At 45.1% G+C, this 13,878-nt stretch overlaps 1 protein-coding gene across 1 annotated transcript; it reads left to right on the top strand.

Annotated features, from left to right (window-relative positions):
- Nucleotides 1-340: 340 nt before the first annotated feature.
- Nucleotides 341-13,017, top strand: LOC306933631 (uncharacterized protein; the record flags this gene model as incomplete). Its single annotated transcript, XM_079515948.1, has 4 exons — nt 341-361; nt 9,521-9,669; nt 10,360-10,421; nt 12,015-13,017. 4 exons carry the CDS (start codon nt 341-343, stop codon nt 12,182-12,184), a joined length of 402 nt encoding a protein of 133 aa, XP_079372074.1. The 3' UTR covers nt 12,185-13,017.
- Nucleotides 13,018-13,878: the final 861 nt, after the last annotated feature.

Raw genomic sequence — 13,878 nt, 5'->3', positions numbered from 1 at the left:
AATTGCAGCATTTAACTCTCATTTAATTTTATATGGTTATATTCATGTAGAAAACAGAAGAAGAAATGATTATTATAACTAAAGCTAGCAAAATAAACTAGAATAATAGTAGTGCATCCCGTGGATGCAGAGGTCGTTGTTCTATTGCGTCCCTTAACTATAAACTGCGTTTGGGATGCAAAATGCACCCTATTTTAATCTCTGCCTAACCCTAAATTGTTGCACCACAAATAGCAGATCAATAGATCTACATACAACATCACAACACAACAAGCATTTTTATAAATGCAATGCTTTGCCTTTTCTGCCATTGTGAGCCGAGCTTGCTATTTTTTGGTGCATGACCTCGGTGCGCAACAACGTACAAGTCTGAAGTCAGCACAACCCTAATCCGAGGTTTATTTTTCACCACTAGGGGGGCGAAAAAACGTTGGTGTTGTGACTTTATATATTTTCAATTACGTGGTGGAAAAATATATTGGTTCAATCCTTTTTAAATGTTTTTTTTGTGGCTTTCACCTTTTTTATATTTTTTATGGAGGGACAGACAGTAGGCTGACAGGAAATGGGGAGAGAGATGGGGGGAAGACATGCAGTAAAGGCCGTCGGGATCGGGAGTCGAACCCGCGGCACACTGCCAGACTGGATTACCAGCCAAGGTGCCTGGACCGCTGAGCCACGGCCCAGGCTGGTTCAATATATTTGTATTATATTTTTAACCTATGTATTTATTTAAAGCAGTGGCTCTCAAAGGTGTGATCCAGGGACCCTCATGGTTCCTTGAGGGGGTTCCAAATGGACCCAATATAGGTCTGTAACTCTGAGAGTGTAACACATGGACCCAAATGGACCCTTACAGGTCTGTAACTCTGAGTGTACAAATGGAACCAAATGGACCGTTTTATAACTTTTAACTCTGATACTGTACAGATGGAATCAAATGGGACTCCAAATGGGTCCATTTGGTTTTACTCTCAGAGTTATGGGGGTCCTTGAAATTAAAACGTTTGAGAACCTGTATGCAATGGCTTATCTCTTGTAAAAAGAGAGAGACCAGCCCAAACCATCATATCCTATGCTTTGCTTGGTTGTAGGCTACAAAATAATATTCGGTCAATTGAATTTGCAGAAGGACTCACCTCGCGCACAGCTGCCTTGTCTGTGTTGTTGACATGGACTTGCAGGACAGAACTTTTATTTGTGACAGACACATAGTTCCTTTGCAGACAATACAATCTGCATCTCATTGGTCAGTCACAAAGCTAAGAAAACAGTAGCCTACTTTTTCTGCATGTCATTGATAGGATTAGGATAGTTATTTTGCAATTCAAGTTTTCCTCACGGAGAGCAGACAACACAGTCTATCTGCAGACAGCGGAGCAGCAGCGAGCCTTTCTCTGACCTGCTGTGAGGACCAGTGCTGTCAGCGCGCATGCAGTTATGAATAATACACATTCCGGGGTTCGGGCTGAAAGTCCGCCTCCCACAGTGTTTTTCCACTACGAACCATTGAACGTGCATTGTAATACACATTGGTCGGTCTGAATGGTCTGTGAGCGTACATATACGTGTAAAGGAATTTATAAACCCCCCCCCCGGACAGCCAGCCGGACAGCCAAAAGAGGACGTATGGTAAGCCTACATTAGACACACAGCACAACAACCTGGCAACCCTGAATGAGGGACAAGTGGCAAATTGCCAATCAGCTGCCAGTCCTGGTGTGTGTGTGTGTGTGTGTGAGAGAGAGTGCAGAGTCCTCACAAGTACTGTTAAAAAAACTCTACCACAACGTCACTAAAAGGTACATTAAAACACTTGAACCTTTGCAAAACAAACACATAGTAACATACAGACGTACATTATGACAATATTTCACTGTGTGCATTGGTAAAATACACTTGTTACTACTTACGAAGAAAAATGTACTAGCCTGCAAAAAAACAAGACGATAAATATACCCTCAATCCTTGGCTCAGAGTATTCCACGGTGGCTCAGTGGTTCTGTCAGTTGCCGATGGTGTGAGAGGACGCTGGTTCGGGACAAGTCAAGATTCGTGACCTCGGACAGAGGATTGAGGATAAATCAAAGTAAATCACTCTTTACCTTTTAGTCAAGGAGGATAAATCAAAAATAATTCACTCTTTACCTTTTAGTCAACAAGTCAAAAGTCAAGACAAGGACTAAGGACTAAGGACTAAGGATAAATCAAAAATAAATCACACTTTACCTTTGAAATGTATTTAAGACGCGCCGTCCGAGTTACGTCCCGATAGGCAGAGAATAGTATATATTATTAGCCCTTCGTTTTCCATGCGCTGACAATAGTTGGAAATGACACGTCCACCAGGGGGAGACCTTGACCAGGCTATGGTGAGTATGCCAGTATGGCCTTTGTATTGAGTTTGTGCTTGAAATGTACTGTAATTCTGCAAACTGTTAATACATTTTTCAATCAATCAATCAATCAATCAATGGCCACTATATGCATGTACTATGTTGCAGTGCTCCGTTCACGTTTGTTTATTATATTAGTGCTGTCTGCCGTGATACCTGGCTTAATATGGTCAATACTGAATCTGTCTAAAATATGCTTTGGCGCCCCCCCCCCCACACCTCTTGCTATAGACAGACATGTCATGACATGACATGACATGATGTGTGTCAAACAATTGTCACATGGATGGATGATTATCCTTGTTTATTTATTTATTTCCGGGGGGAATGAATGAATGAATGAATGAATGAATGAATGAATGAATGAATGAATGAATGAATGAATGAATGAATGAATGAATGAATAAATAAATAAATAAATAAATAAATAAATAAATAAATAAATAAATAAATAAATAAATAAATAAATAAATAAATAAATGGATGGATGGATGGATGGATGGATGGATGGATGGATGGATCATATTTCCGGGGGCATTTCTCTCCAGGTGAGGACAACGCCATCCAGTCAACCAAATATGGATGTCAGAAGATCAGGCATCATCTCGTATGTATTACTTCTACTACTACTACACACACACACACACACACACACACACACACACCCTCTCGTTAATGACTCCGCCTCTCGTAATGTTAGGCCACACCTCTCATTATATTAGGCCACGCCTACTCGTTATGTAACCATATGCAAATTTCATGGGCGTCGTTTATGCAAATGAGTGGGCGGTGTCCCGCCGGCTTTGTGGGCGGTTCCGGCTACTTTGTGGGAGTGGTTTATGCAAATTTGATGGGCGTAGTTTCAACTACTATGTGGGCGTGGTTTATGCAAATTAGTGGGCGTCGTCACACCTGCTTTGTGGGCATGGTTTATGAAAATTAGTGGGCGGTGTCCAGCCTACTTTGTGGGCGTGGTTTCAACTACTTTGTTGGAGTGGCTTATGCAAATTAAGGGGTGTGGTATGCAAATGAAGGGGCATGGTATGCAAATGAAGGGGAGTGGTAGGCAAATGAAGGGGCATGGTTCCGGCTACTTTGTGGGATTAGTTTATGCAAATGAAGGTGCGTGGCATGCAAATGAAGGGGAGTGGTATGCAAATGAAGGTGCGTGGTATGCAAATGAAGGGGCATGGTATGCAAATGAAGGGGAGTGGTATGCAAATGAAGGGCGTAGTATGCAAATGAAGGGGCATGGTATGCAAATGAAGGGGCATGGTATGCAAATGAAGGGGAGTGGTATGCAAATGAAGGGGCGTGGTTCCGGCTACTTTGTGGGATTAGTTTATGCAAATGAAGGTGCGTGGTATGAAAATGAAGGGGAGTGGTATGCAAATGAAGGGGCATGGTATGCAAATGAAGGGGAGTGGTATGCAAATGAAGGGGCGTGGTTCCGGCTACTTTGTGGGATTAGTTTATGCAAATGAAGGTGCGTGGTATGAAAATGAAGGGGAGTGGTATGCAAATGAAGGGGCATGGTATGTAAATGAAGGGGAGTGGTATGCAAATGAAGGGGCATGGTTCCGGCTACTTTGTGGGATTAGTTTATGCAAATTAAGGTGCGTGGTATGAAAATGAAGGGGCATGGTATGCAAATGAAGGTGCGTGGTATGCAAATGAAGGGGAGTGGTATGCAAATGAAGGGGCATGGTTCCGGCTACTTTGTGGGATTAGTTTATGCAAATGAAGGTGCGTGGTATGAAAATGAAGGGGAGTGGTATGCAAATGAAGGGGCATGGTATGCAAATGAAGGGGCATGGTATGCAAATGAAGGGGCATGGTATGCAAATGAAGGGGCATGGTTCCGGCTACTTTGTGGGATTAGTTTATGCAAATGAAGGTGCGTGGTATGAAAATGAAGGGGAGTGGTATGCAAATGAAGGGGCATGGTATGCAAATGAAGGGGCATGGTATGCAAATGAAGGGGCATGGTATGCAAATGAAGGGGCATGGTATGCAAATGAAGGGGAGTGGTATGCAAATGAAGGGCATGTTTCTGCTACTTTGTGGGATTGGCTTATGCAAATGAAGGTGCGTGGTATGCAAATGAAGGGGCATGGTATGCAAATGAAGGGGAGTGGTATGCAAATGATGGTGCGTGGTATGCAAATGAAGGGGCATGGTATGCAAATGAAGGGGAGTGGTATGCAAATGAAGGGGCATGGTTCCGGCTACTTTGTGGGATTAGTTTATGCAAATGAAAGTGCGTGGTATGCAAATGAAGGGGAGTGGTATGCAAATGAAGGGGCATGGTTCCGGCTACTTTGTGGGATTAGTTTATGCAAATGAAAGTGCGTGGTATGCAAATGAAGGGGAGTGGTATGCAAATGAAGGGGCATGGTTCCGGCTACTTTGTGGGATTAGTTTATGCAAATGAAGGTGCGTGGTATGCAAATGAAGGTGCGTGGTATGCAAATGAAGGGGAGTGCTATGCAAATGAAGGGGCATGGTTCCGGCTACTTTGTGGGATTCGTTTATGCAAATGAAGGTGCGTGGTATGCAAATGAAGGGGAGTGGTATGCAAATGAAGGGGAGTGGTATGCAAATGAAGGGGCATGGTTCCGGCTACTTTGTGGGCTTCGTTTATGCAAATGAAGGTGCGTGGTATGCAAATGAAGGGGAGTGGTATGCAAATGAAGGGCGTGGCACACCCACTAATTTGCATAAGCGACACCCACTAATTTGCATAGCCCACACCCACAAAGTAGCAGGAACCACGCCCTTCATTTGCATAAACCACTCCCACAAAGTAGGCGGGTTGACACCCACTAATTTACATAAGCGACACCCACTAATTTGCATATACCACACCCACAAAGTAGCCGAAACATGCCCTTCATTTGCATACCACTCCCATTCATTTGCATACCACGCACCTTCATTTGCATAAACTAATCCCACAAAGTAGCCGGAACCATGCCCCTTCATTTGCATACCACGCCCCTTCATTTGCATACCACTCCCCTTCATTTGCATAACACGCCCCTTCATTTGCATACCACGCCCCTTCATTTGCATAAGCCAATCGCACAAAGTAGCCGCACATGCCCTTCATTTGCATACCACTCCCCTTCATTTGCATACCACTCCCCTTCATTTGCATACCACTCCCCTTCATTTGCATACCACGCACCTTCATTTGCATAAGCAAATCCCACAAAGTAGCCGAAACACGCCCTTCATTTGCATACCACTCCCCTTCATTTGACACCACGCCCCTTCATTTGCATACCACGCCCCTTCATTTGCATACCACTCCCCTTCATTTGCATACCGCGCCCCTTCATTTGCATACCACTCCCCTTCATTTGCATAACACGCCCCTTCATTTGCATACCACGCCCCTTCATTTGCATAAGCCAATCTCACAAAGTAGCCGAACATGCCCTTCATTTGCATACCACTCCCCTTCATTTGCATACCACTCCCCTTCATTTGCATACCACTCCCCTTCATTTGCATACCACGCACCTTCATTTGCATAAGCAAATCCCACAAAGTAGCCGAAACACGCCCTTCATTTGCATACCACTCCCCTTCATTTGCACACCACGCCCCTTCATTTGCATACCACGCACCTTCATTTGCATACCACTCCCCTTCATTTGCATACCACTCACCTTCATTTGCATTCCACTCCCCTTCATTTGCATACCACGCACCTTCATTTGCATAAACTAATCCCACAAAGTAGCCGGAACCATGCCCCTTCATTTGCATTCCACTCCCCTTCATTTGCATACCACGCACCTTCATTTGCATAAGCAAATCCCACAAAGTAGCCGAAACACGCCCTTCATTTGCATACCACTCCCCTTCATTTGCATACCACGCACCTTCATTTGCATACCACTCCCCTTCATTTGCATACCACGCACCTTCATTTGCATAAACTAATCCCACAAAGTAGCCGGAACCATGCCCCTTCATTTGCATACCACTCCCCTTCATTTGCATACCACGCACCTTCATTTGCATAAACTAATCCCACAAAGTAGCCGGAACCATGCCCCTTCATTTGCATACCACTCCCCTTCATTTGCATACCACGCACCTTCATTTGCATAAACTAATCCCACAAAGTAGCCGGAACCATGCCCCTTCATTTGCATTCCACTCCCCTTCATTTGCATACCACGCACCTTCATTTGCATAAGCAAATCCCACAAAGTAGCCGAAACACGCCCTTCATTTGCATACCACTCCCCTTCATTTGCATACCACGCACCTTCATTTGCATACCACTCCCCTTCATTTGCATACCACGCACCTTCATTTGCATAAACTAATCCCACAAAGTAGCCGGAACCATGCCCCTTCATTTGCATACCACTCCCCTTCATTTGCATACCACGCACCTTCATTTGCATAAACTAATCCCACAAAGTAGCCGGAACCATGCCCCTTCATTTGCATACCACTCCCCTTCATTTGCATACCACGCACCTTCATTTGCATAAACTAATCCCACAAAGTAGCCGGAACCATGCCCCTTCATTTGCATACCACTCCCCTTCATTTGCATACCACGCACCTTCATTTGCATACCACTCCCCTTCATTTGCATACCATGCCCCTTCATTTGCATACCACGCACCTTCATTTGCATAAACTAATCCCACAAAGTAGCCGGAACCATTCCCCTTCATTTGCATACCACTCCCCTTAATTTGCATACCACGCACCTTCATTTGCATAAACTAATCCCACAAAGTAGCCGGAACCATGCCCCTTCATTTGCATACCATGCTTCTTCATTTGCATACCACGCACCTTCATTTGCATACCACTCCCCTTCATTTGCATACCATGCCCCTTCATTTGCATACCACGCACCTTCATTTGCATACCACTCCCCATCATTTGCATAAGCCAATCCCACAAAGTAGCCGAAACACGCCCTTCATTTGCATAAACCGCTCCAACAATGTAGGCGGGCGACACCCACTCATTTGCATAAGCGACACCAACTAATTTGCATAGCCCACACCCACAAAGTAGCAGGAACCACGCCCTTCATTTGCATTAGCCACTCCCACAAAGTAGGTGGGGTGACACCCACTAATTTACATAAGCGACACCCAGTAATTTGCATATACCACACCCACAAAGTAGCCGAAACCACGCCCATCAAATTTGCATAACCCACACCCACAAAGTAGCCGGAACCACGCCCTTCATTAGCATAAACTGCTCCCACAAAGTAAGGCCTAAGTTAGCGAGAATATTCGCGAAATTCGACAGAACAAATCCGAGACCATCACCCCGATCGCAGCTGTATAGGGTTTGGGCCAAACGGACATACGGTCGCGACAGTAGCCCTGCACGAAAGCCTCGAAATTTGCGACTTTGACGCGAAAGTCGCAGAACAAATCCGAGACCATCACCGCGGCCGGGTCGCGGCCCCGATCGCAGCCGTATAGGTTTCGGGCCAAACGGACATACGGCCGCGGCGGTAGCCTTGAACGAACGCCTACAAATTGCCGACTTTGACGCGCGACAACGCGCCAACGATAAAACATCACGGTCCGACGTTCGGATATGTCGGAGAGCCAGCCGAGACGAACGGTTAGGTGTCTCGGACGTACGCCTCCGACAGTCGTACAAAACGTCCTTCACTTTGGCTCTGTGCATGCAGACACGTCATAGACCCATAGACTCTAACAGCGTCCTGGCTGAAAAATTGAAACGAGACCGCACCTCCTAGAAAGGTCGCCCGAGGACGTTCTATAGATCCATGCGTCTCCGGGAGCTCTATAACATATCCGAAAATCAGCCCGGAAGGCCTCACCGTCGTGGCGTTCCAGTGAAGCAAAGTTTGACGTTCACGCGCGCCTACGCCGACGATCGTAAGTCTGTTCGGGATGGGCCGAACACCTCTGCGATCGCGGCGACAAGCCGATCTTCGTGATGGTCCGAGTTTTTTTCTGCGACCTCGGGAACCTCAAATCTGACCCGAGGCCTAGCATTGCAGTGTAGTTCCCTTTATCGGACGCTTGTAAGAGTCCCACAAAATCGAGACCAACGCCATTTTATTCGCCATGGCCTGAATATGGATATTCGGGGGTGTTACATATTTAAAAAAATATCTATCACTTAATTGTTAAGGCATTTGGCCCAAAGGTCACCGTGGCAGTCTTTCGGCTGACCTTTGACCTTTGCAAACGTCGTGGAAATTCGAGACTGGTTCCATTGGATTCGACATGTCCTGAATATGGATATTGGAGGTTCTTACATATTTTTAAAATTATATATCACCCCGTTTTTTTAAGAATTTGGCCCAAAGGGTCACCGTTGCAGTCTTTCTGCTGACCATTGACCTTTGCAAACGTCCTGGAAAGTCGAGACCGGCCCCATTGAATTTGGGACGCTCTAAATATGAATAAAATGTCTCGTTTGCGAAGAATAGGGTTAGGGAACATATTTTAAAGGTGTGTTTTGTCTGTTTTCACTTCTGTGGAGAGAGGGGAGAGAGGAGGCAGTCTTTTTGCTGACCATTGACCTTTGCAAACGGCGTGGAGAGCCCAGACCGACGCCATTGGATTCTGCATTTTCTAAATATGAATAAAATGTCTAGTTTGTGAATAATAACATTAATGAACATGTTGTGTTTTGTGTTTTGTCTGTTCATTCAAAAAGAGAGGAGAGAGAGGAGAGGAGGGGAGAGGCATATGCCTTCATACATGTGGATGGGCTGTGGCGCTGTTCTGAATTCCACTGGCAGATGACGGTCTTTTCTTTGATTCGTTTCTCTGACTTCCTATGTAAGTGCTGCTATTAAAATGCTTACTTTAAAAAGACTAAAATAGCTAAAATACAACAATTCATGGTCATAAGTTCATAAAGCATAATTCATAATAATGTCATGATACAATAATAAATATGTGGTTCATAATTGATTTCATATGAGGTTAAAAATGTAAACATGATGTGATGATAACTTTCTGAGGCAGAACCAAGTTCCCTGTCTGTCAGTAGCAACACTGGACCATGATTGATTGACTGATTGATGCATGATTGCCTGGCATTGCACACAGGTGGTACAAACATTTCTCTCACTCATTCAGACTCTGGTCTGCACAAGGAAGCACACTCGCAGCAGAGTAGTGTGTTTGAACTGTTTAAAGTTATTAAACACGGTCAAAAGGACATTCAAAGGACTGTATGAAACTCAAGAAGCATCAAGAACCTCTTTACACAACAAGCGGCCAACGAGGTATTATTATTTGAGAGTTATCTTTGTTGTGTTGTATTGTGGTGTTTTGACGGACACGTTCACCTGCGCATCGCGCATTTCTACATGTTTTGTATTTCTTTGTTTGATCAATATGTATTGCGACGTAATTTGTTGATTGTTTATGTGTTTATTATTTTGTGTGAACATAGTTCTCACGGCATGGAACAACAGAGGGATGAGAAGAATGCCCAATAAATGCCCGTTTATAAAGAACCGACCTGTGTCGTCAATGTTGTGAGAAGAGCTACATCCTACGTGTGTGTTTCGTGTCGTGTCATTCATCATCACTTTGTTTACTTTACTTTATCACAGCTAACAGTCACATCAAGGTCTGTGAAATAGTTAGTAATGAATGAATAGCTGACTGTCGCGATTTTGGCTTATGGTGAATGTTTTACAACTATATGAACTTCAACTTTGGCCAGTAGTTGTACAAAGCCATGGGTCTGAATGTAAACAAAGTATATGCTGCTTTATAAGACAACGTTTTATTTTTATATTGAGTGGTGGTGTGATTTGCATGTTATGTAATGAGTCCGAGTTTGTATTGTGCTAAACCAGTCACCAGTAGCATGGATAAGAAGCTAACTATGCTAATCGGAATTCGCATTAAGCTAACTGCATCCACTATAATGTTACACATTATATTAATGTGCTCTGTGTGTTCAGCCATGGCCAGGACGTCGAGGCACGACCGAGAGATGGCGCTGGACGCCAAGAGACGTCTGTGTGTGAGTTCAGATCACGTGGAGAGGCTGAGGCTGCAGTGCCTGGCCCGAGGGTCGTCTGGCATCAATGGCCTGGGCAGGTGAGTGTGTGCGCGCGTGCGTGTGTGTGCGCGCGTGCCTCCCTCAGGCACAGCAGAGGCGTACATACAGACAGTTGGACTGTGAGGTGACGTGGCAGCCCTCCTCCTCGCCATCACCCAGGAAGCCTTGGAGGTGTCGGCCGGTGTTGCTGGGCTCTATAACATATGAAAATCAGACCGGAAGGCCTTACCGTTGTGGCGTTCTACAGAAGCAAAGGTTTTAAATAGCAGACCTACAAGCTCGTAGCGCGCCACTCGGTGTAGTGGAACGTTCGCGCGCGCCATGTCGACTAGAAAGGTCGCCCGAGGACGTACTACAGTTCCACGCGTGCGTCTCTGGGAGCTCTATAACATATCCGATTATCAGACCGGAAGGCCTTACCGTTGTGGCGTTCTACAGAAGCAAAGGTTTTAAATAGCAGACCTACAAGCTCGTAGCGCGCCACTCGGTGTAGTGGATGTTCGCGCGCGCCATGTCGACTAGAAAGGTCGCCCGAGGACGTACTACAGTTCCACGCGTGCGTCTCTGGGAGCTCTATAACATATCCGATAATCAGACCGGAAGGCCTTACCGTTGTGGCGTTCTACAGAAGCAAAGGTTTTAAATAGCAGACCTACAAGCTCGTAGCGCGCCACTCGGTGTAGTGGAACGTTCGCGCGCGCCATGTCGACTAGAAAGGTCGCCCGAGGACGTACTACAGTTCCACGCGTGCGTCTCTGGGAGCTCTATAACATATCCGATTATCAGACCGGAAGGCCTTACCGTTGTGGCGTTCTACAGAAGCAAAGGTTTTAAATAGCAGACCTACAAGCTCGTAGCGCGCCACTCGGTGTAGTGGATGTTCGCGCGCGCCATGTCGACTAGAAAGGTCGCCCGAGGACGTACTACAGTTCCACGCGTGCGTCTCTGGGAGCTCTATAACATATCCGATAATCAGACCGGAAGGCCTTACCGTTGTGGCGTTCTACAGAAGCAAAGGTTTTAAATAGCAGACCTACAAGCTCGTAGCGCGCCACTCGGTGTAGTGGAACGTTCGCGCGCGCCATGTCGACTAGAAAGGTCGCCCGAGGACGTACTACAGTTCCACGCGTGCGTCTCTGGGAGCTCTATAACATATCCGATAATCAGACCGGAAGGCCTTACCGTTGTGGCGTTCTACAGAAGCAAAGGTTTTAAATAGCAGACCTACAAGCTCGTAGCGCGCCACTCGGTGGCGCGCTATGAGCTTGTAGATCTGCTATTTTTCAATAGCTAAATTATAACCATGCTTAAAACACCAAAAGGGGTTCCCGCACAAAATGGTTTAAGGTTATTGTAGCAGTCAATTTATATTGGGGGTCGGGAGGGGGCGGGGCGGCGGTCCCGAGACATTGCCAAAGCATTTCCGGGGGTCCCCGGCCAAAAACGTTGAGAACCCCTGGTTTAGTCGATGAAATCAACACTGACGTCAGGTTGAAAGTGGTAAAGGGGGGGGGAAAAAACAAAACACAAAAAACTAACGTCTCGTCTTTCCAGGTAACGTTACAGCCGGCGACATCAAGCGAGTGACCAGCAAGATGCTGCGTGGCAAACCCGCCGTGGCTGCCCTGGGAGACCTGACCGAGCTGCCCTCCTACGAGCACATCCAGGCCGCTCTGTCCAGCAAGGATGGACGCCTGCCTCGCATGTACCGCCTCTTTAGATAGAAAACAAACACTACTCCCCCCCCCCCCCCCCCCCCCCGTTCCATTTAATTTATCCAGTCCGCACTGGCCACCATCACTGTATATAAACTCCTGGAGAACAAGAGACCGCTGACCCTATACTCCTAGTGTTTTCCCCTGAATAAGGGCCTGGCAATGCTCTGGGGAGGGGACAAACAGCCATGGTCCACACACAGTTGGAGAATCTGTCTTTTTCATTTGCTGGCTGGAAGGCTGTTTTTGCTGAGAGGGTTTTCACACGTTTGGGTTTTAAAAAGGAATACTTCAGCAGCAACAAATTAATCTTCATCTCCACACATGCCACCAAACGTTAACTCTTGTTTTGTTTAACGAATGAATGTTGAAAATGAAAAACTAGGATTTCTATTTTAGTGAGACCTTCAAATATAAGATGCTATTTCACTCTCTCAGTTCACATTGTCTGTACTGTATGTGTTATGAGGGTGTTGTCTGATCCGCCTTACACTGTTTGCACTGACTGTTAATCTCAAGCTCTGTGTTGGTTCTTAAATTGGGGACCAGGGACCCCCAGGTGTTCTTGAGGGGATTCCAGGGGGTCCCCAGTATAATTAGTTAATATAGCATAAACATCTGTAAACAACTTTAACGCTACACTATGTAAGCTTGTAGATAGGCTATTTTTAAAAAACAAACCAAGAAAAAAGAAAATAATTTGGAATATTTTTGGCATGGCGGTCTTTGACCCTATTGCAAGTGCAGACGGTGTGCTGGGTTTTGTGCACTTTACGTGCATTTCTTTTTCCACATAGCCAAATATACATTTTGGGGTCCTTGACTTAAAAAACGTTTGAGAACCACTGATTTGAGGCCTTGTCTTTGCTCCAGCAGATGACTCTCAACTGAACTGTTGCATGGAGGTGTTCACTCTTCCTCAATTGACCTATAGCTAAGCCAAACTGCTATGGTCCAATCACAGATAAGCATAACATGGGTTAGACAAACCTCTCCACCAATAGTATTCCTATATACAAAACTTTTTTTGAGTGGTGTAAACCACTCCTACAACTGGCTTTGTTAGTTTACGTGTCTGTTCGTACCAAAATATTACGAACGTGTCTGTTCGTACCAAAAAATTAGCATGGTTGCTATGGTCACCCAGTTCACCCGGGTGTGATTTCATTACGTCAGACCACAGCTGATCAGGCTATATAAGACCTTACACCACTCAGTTCACACGGGTGTGATTTAAAAAAAAAAAGAAAATAAATGACATGCACATATTTTTCCAGTGCATATGGTAGGCCTTGTTGTTGGATTTGGAAGAGATTTTCTTTGGAAGGTCTGGTTACAAAAATGAACCAGTATTTAATGTGTAAAATCCATGATATTTACATTTGGAATGAATGAGCCCACACAACAGTAAATATATATATATATAATATATATATATATAAACAAGGACTGTGTGGTCAATCTTGTAACTGTAACTCAAACTGTCTGCATGTGTCGACAGCAAGGAGATGTGTATTATCTTTAACGTTTATTTTTAAGCAGGGTTCATGTTTTAGGTTATTTGAGGAAGTAAAACGTGTTAATTTTTACAATTTTAGTGGCAAAATTTGTATTTTTTTTTATAACTTTTTGCGGCGATTTATTTACTATAGTCCTACTAGACCCCAGTAAATTACATCTGAGATCATGGGATCTACTGAATG

This window comes from Electrona antarctica, assembly GCF_951216825.1.
Source record: "Electrona antarctica genome assembly, chromosome: 12".
In the NCBI taxonomy this organism is placed as follows: domain Eukaryota; kingdom Metazoa; phylum Chordata; class Actinopteri; order Myctophiformes; family Myctophidae; genus Electrona; species Electrona antarctica.
Note: the sequence above shows the minus strand (reverse complement) of the source record. Positions and strands in the feature narration are given on the sequence as shown.